Consider the following 6,416-nt stretch of genomic DNA (forward strand, 5'->3'; position numbering starts at 1 on the left):
ACAACAGCCAAAACCACCCTATTCATGACAATGCCCTCTAGCATGGATTGCTCCCTAAATAATCACTATAAAAATTTATAACGCAAAACTGGCTGGACCGAATTTAATAAAACTTTAGCTGTCTTTAAATATTTGATTAAAATGTTATGAACAGTTATGTGGCGGAGTAATAATTTACTTTAAAATATGCTACTAATAAGCTATTTGCTCAATGTAAACAAACACCTCCACGAATAGATATCAATCAGCAAAGCTAAACTGAATTATTTTACTGGGATTAGTTAATATTTTTACCTCTGAAATAACAGTGTTAAAGTTGTATATGTAAATTTTAACATGCTGAAGTCTAGGATTTTAAGAAAAAAAACTTAATCTTTATGTACTTTTTCTGATTTTTCATCTGTGATTCACTCTCCGATTTCCAAACAGGGAGTGTATTTGTCTGATGATGGAAGTACAACTTGTAAACAAGACATGTGATACTCAACCTTACAACATTCAAATTTTTTTTGTATTAATAAATTAGGCAGAGAGGTCTGCTGTACAGAAAGACAGACAGACATGTACGCGAGCTTCAACCTGAAATAATAATATCACAATTCACAAGGGTCAGGGGTAGCTCAGTGGTTAAGGCATTGGACTACGGTTCGAGAGATCCCAGGTTCAAACCCCACAACCACCAAGTTGCCACTGTTGCCACCCTTGAGCAAGGCCCTTAACCCTCAACTGCTTAGATGTATAATGAGATAAAAATGTAAACGTCTGCCAAATGCCTAAATGTAATGTGAAACTATTACAGATCTAAGCTACTGTACAATGTGTTGTTGTGTACAGTAAATACAGATATAACTATATTATACAAATCAAGTTAACTTTAACCTACTGTAGCATCTGTACCAACTCAACCAGAAAACTCATCATATTAATAAATTCTGTATGTTTTAGTAATTAAATTCTCCATTCTCATTTCCCCCCAAACAGTCCCGTCTGTACAGCAAGTCCAAAAAAATCAATCCATACATAATTTGATTTGAATTAAATCCTGACATGTCTGCTTATTGTAACATTTTTGTAATGTTTTATTTTTATAGTGAAAAATAATTTAATAATGATCTCATGTTGACAAGGAATCTTAAAACTGAAAGGCTGCCATACCTAGAAGAGTGTAAGTGACATACTACCTAGGAATAAAAAACTGGCGACAGGGTCATGGATGACCAAGCTTCATTGATACATGGGGGAGCAAAGGCTGACCTGTGTGGTCTGAATAGAAGAGCCTCAGTAGCTCAAATTGCTATTAAGTAAATATTTTTGGAAGAACACAGCTCTGCTTCCAGATTCTCCAGATCTTAATCCAGGTGAGTAATGTTATAGATGATCAGCATGATGTTCTTCCATCTCCATTTATTCAAAGCTTAAAGTCTCTTGTGCTTGACAAATGTCTCTTACTGCTTAAAGGGAATAAAAGACCAAACAAAGCATAGATCACTGGATTTAGGCATCATCGGGTGAAGACCAGAGGATGGCAAATGTAGCTTGTGTAATTGAGGTGTTCAGGAAAAAACTTTATTTGAAAATAGGTTAAGATGTCGAGAAAATTCACTATGCTATAAGGAGCCTAACGTACCTGGTATAAGGTAAAGGTATAAGTACCTGAAGGAAGGCGATCCCAGTAGTGACTTCGGTTTGTTGGTAATTTGACTACGGTTCGCACAATCCTTATGCAGCAAACACCCAGGAACAAAAGGGCACACACAAAAAAAATGTTCTCCTTAGGCCTAAAGTAAAAAATTCTGTTTTATAGCTCTCTATACAGTACAAAGTCTTGAGTAAGCAAATATTTTAAAGGGCACCAAGACTGGAAACTCTGCCATTGTGACGTCCATAACCAATGCTCTTTTATCTTCATATTTTTTTTAATATTCCTCCATGATTTACTATTAAGATCAGTTTAAATATTCTCTATATAATTTTTTTCTCATACATTTTCCTTTAATAATACATCACTGCAAAAAACTACAGTGATACCCATTTTTACCACTTATAAAAAAAGAAAGAAAAAAGAAACTATCTTGTAGAAGTAAAAAAAAAAACAGCATTACTTCGCACGACCCCATACAGGATAAGCAGTATAGAAAATTATATATACAGTATATGAATGAATTAATAGTTGCTCCTATTAAGGTGTTACCATGTAAATGTGCTGAATTATATTGTATTAATGTTACAACATAATTATGCGTGTGTATCTTTTAGTAACATTGATAAATTTACAATCATTGTTGTTGTGAACCAGTAGAAAATGGCCCAAGAGGCCCAGATTGTGGTCTTTTAGGTCTTGAAAAAACTTTATCTATTATTTTACCTGCTAATTATCAAATAGTACAAACAATATTAACTTTTATGTTTTTTCTGTTGTTGCTTTGTACACCATAAAAGTGTTGGTATCTCTTTGGTAAACTTAAGAGAGAGATTGTAGTTCATGAAAATCTTAATTTTATATCCTGCTCTGGGACTTGATTGTTTAAACTGTCCCGACCCTGAAGAGGAAGTTCTCCAGTCTCCATTCGTGCAGAGTGTACAGGAGCTCGTCTTAGATAAATCTCTCGCACAGACTTACGATATTTTAGGCCAAACAAAGCATAGATCACTGGATTGAGACAGCATCGGATAAAGACCAGAAGATGGCAGATGTAGTTGGCGTAATTGAGACGTTCTTTGAACTCCATAGAACGCATTATTTGGTAATATGTTAAGGTTTCCAGGAAATTTACAATGTTATAAGGAGCCCAACAAATAAAGAACATAACTACGAGAATGAAGGCGAGTCCAGTAGTTCTGTGTCTCGGGTTTGTTGATAATTTGAAAATGACGCGCAGGATCTTGATGTAGTAAACACTCAGAAACAAAAAGGCACACACACAAATTATGTTTTCTTTATATGTAAGAGGAATATGTAAATAATAACTGCTGTACATACAGAAGTCTGATTTAGGAAACGCTACAGTGTGTATCACGACTGGCAGCACTGCCAAGAGGCTCACCACCCATGCAAAGACAAAAATGCATGCGACACGACGTCTTATCTTCCAGCCTGAGTGAGGGTGCACTGTGGTTGTGTATTGCTGAACACTCATCAGTACCAGGAACATAATGCTGCTGTAAAATCCAGCTGAGAAAGTATAGTGAACCACTTTACACACTGCGCCACTGGGAGTCAAACCCGAGATAAAGTGATATACCCTGAGCACCAGTCCGACAGTGAACAGCAGGTCTGACAGAGCAAAGTTGAGCATGAAGATGCTGGTCAGTGATCTAAGCCTCATACAGCATACACTGATCACAACAACCAGAACATTACCAATAAGACTGAGCAGGGTCACAATGCTGAGGATTATGGGAAATTCAGAATGTCTGTCCAGTTCACTGTCCAGTTTGAAGTAATTATAATGATCCCAATACTTGGTTTCTGAAAAGCAAAGCAAGTATTGCAACTTATTATGAATGGTAAATAAACATCAAATAGTAAATTAGTATCTCTGGCTATGTTCACATTACAAGCCGCATTGCTCAATTCAGACTTTTTGGTCAGATTGCATTTGTGACTCATGACGGTTCATAATTTATAACGAGTGATTGTTATTTGACTCTAATGTGTAACATGTGTGCACACTGACTCATTCACGTCTCATTATGATGGCATAACCGTGTAATACATTTGTATTTAATCTTAGACCACATATTAATGTCTGAAAAATATTCAATTTGTGCATTTAAACAACTCCCAAAAAAAATCTGATCTGGGGTTAGATAAAAATGGGAATTGAGTCACTTTAAGCTTGTATTGTAAATGTAGCCTTTGTAACATTAAATTAAAAATTTTAATACAGAACCAGTTTCATATTAGATGGTTATGTCCTTTCACAATGAGATTACTCTTATGTGATTAATGTTTTTAAGAAGCACATTAATATAAACCCTACAATGTAATCACAGACAGAACTATTGTCAAAGCTCCTAATATCAGCACCTTTAGATAAAAAAAAACAAACAAAAAAAACCGCTTGTTTCAAATGGAACAGTATTTAATATTAATGTTGTTGTTTGCATAAAACTGAGTGTACAGTAGTTTTATTTTATGGTGTCAGTAAGTATATATTGTAATGAGGAAGTGATCACGACTGACTCAGGGAAAAAAATATCATTTGAGTTTGTTACTTCTCAGTAGTTTTAATAGTGAAAGAACAAATTGAAAAGTTTGAAAATAAAAAGTTTAAATAAAAATTCTTACCCATTTCCCTGGTCCTGGATTATGACCTGGTTTACTGGCTGAAGTTACTGTAAACAACTTACAGTAAACAGTTACTGAAATAACTTCAATTATTGACGTTCCTTTGCTTTTATTTGTTCTGAGTAGCTATAAAATGATCACACTGTTGGAATTCCTCAGTGTCGACCCCTTTAGACACTGAACTTCAACAAGCTGCATTTACAATGACATGGGTTTTCTGCAGTGGAAAGTTTTGAAGCATGAGACACTGAAAGGCATAACCTCAGAGCCCACCAACATTTCCTGTTAAACGATATTTAAAATGGGTCACATAGGCAAAGAAATAGCACAGATGCACATTATAATGTGTTTTATTGTTGTTTCCTGTTCTTTCTGTGACAAAAAATAATTAAAATCTGCACATTTTGACAGTTCTACATAGTGACTGGGTCACTAGTTGCTTACTGGACTTTTTATATTTGTGTACATACACGCGCAGTTACTCACAAATTGTTAACAAACAGAGGTGTCTGAATGTACTATGAAGCTTACTGCTGCTACATACAGTACAAAACGTCGACAATACAGACCCTGCAGTCAGCAAAAGCAGTTTTGGACTAGAGATGAGCGAATCCGGATTCATCCGGGTTAAATCGAACCCTGTTGAGAATAATTAATTCTTTACCCAGCATTGGGTATAGTCCAAAATCTTTTAAATTAGCAGTTATTAAACCAATTATTAGGAAACCTGACCTTGACCCCTGTCAGCTGTCTAATTACAGGCCAATATCAAACCTCCCCTTTATCTCTAAGATTCTGTAAAAGATAGTAGCGGAGCAGCTATCCTCATACCTATATAGAAATGGCTTACATGAACTGTATCAGTCAGGATTTAGGCCTCATCACAGCACAGAGACAGCACTTGTTAAAGTAGTAAATGACTTCCTATTAGCCTCTGATCAAGGTTGTGTAACCATGCTTGTATTACTCGACCTCAGTGCAGCTTTTGACACCATTAATCATAGTATTCTTCTTCACAGATTAGCACCCCATAAAAGGACCACGAGTGAGACCCTACGCTCATCCGAGCCATCGAACCCCCCGGCCCACACGAGCGCAGATATTCTACCACAGGACCTGGCACTCGACACCGATGACATGTACTATTAACTGTGTGTATTGCACACCTGCATGTTTAGTAGGATAAAACGCCGTATGGCTTTGAACTGCAGTTTTGTCTCTCTGTGTCCATAATTACCTGACCCACTACGTGCGCTACATTGGTGGAGAATGCAAGCAGGAAACATGGATCCAGAGGGCAACCTCACCCCGGAACACTACCTGGGACACCTTCTAGAGAAATCCCCAAAGCAACCGACTGTTGTAGTTCTGTTGTAACAGAGTTACAACAGCTTGCACAGGGACTCCAAGCCACAACCCAGGAGCTTACATGGATGCAACAACGTGAAGGACGAGATGTACCCCTCCCTGACCCTAGAAAGTATGCCCAAAATCTGCTCTTAAAACTGACGCCCCATGACGACCTCAAAGTGTACCTGCAAACCTTTAACCAGACAGCAGAGTGTGAAGGCTGGCCAAGGCGTGAATGGAGCACTATCCTTGTCCCCCTCCTGTTGTGGCGTAGGGGGGTGGCAGGGGATGATTCTCGCATCTGTGTGGAGGAATATAACGAGGGGGGCTTCGGTCCGTGAATCTTTTAAAACCACAAGAGAAGAAAATCGAGGCAGTACGTAAGTACCTGCAGCCAACATCAAAAAGACAGGTACGTGGTTTCCTGAGGCTAGCCAGTTACTATAGACGGTTTGTGCCTGATTTCTCCTCTATTGCAGCACCCCTCTCGAACTTCCTAAAAAGGGACAGCCAGAGGAACTGCGGTGGACACAGAAGGCAGAAAACGCATTCAAGCAACTAAAAACCCCCCTCACCGGCTCTGCCGTCCTCTGTAACCTCGACAACCTTCAACAAACCATTTATGCTGCACACAGATGCATCGGAAATGGGGCTCGGAGCTGTCCTGTCACAGGATTTTGAAAAAGAAGAACACCCCTTTTTGTATGTGAGTGGAAAACTTTCACCAGCAGAACAAAAATATGCTACAATAGAGCGAGAGGCCCTTGCCATTAAA

At 37.9% G+C, this 6,416-nt stretch overlaps 1 protein-coding gene across 1 annotated transcript; it reads right to left on the minus strand.

The window, feature by feature from the left end:
• Positions 1–2,470: 2,470 nt before the first annotated feature.
• LOC128510795 (chemokine XC receptor 1-like) lies at positions 2,471–4,459 on the minus strand. The gene is made up of 2 exons (XM_053483313.1): positions 4,292–4,459; positions 2,471–3,469 (listed from the first exon to the last, which is right to left on the minus strand). Exons 1-2 carry the CDS (start codon positions 4,293–4,295, stop codon positions 2,481–2,483), a joined length of 993 nt encoding a protein of 330 aa, XP_053339288.1. The 5' UTR covers positions 4,296–4,459; the 3' UTR covers positions 2,471–2,480.
• Between the last annotated feature and the right edge of the window lie 1,957 nt (positions 4,460–6,416).

The sequence above is a fragment of the Clarias gariepinus genome, chromosome 22, assembly GCF_024256425.1.
Source record: "Clarias gariepinus isolate MV-2021 ecotype Netherlands chromosome 22, CGAR_prim_01v2, whole genome shotgun sequence".
Classification (NCBI taxonomy): domain Eukaryota; kingdom Metazoa; phylum Chordata; class Actinopteri; order Siluriformes; family Clariidae; genus Clarias; species Clarias gariepinus.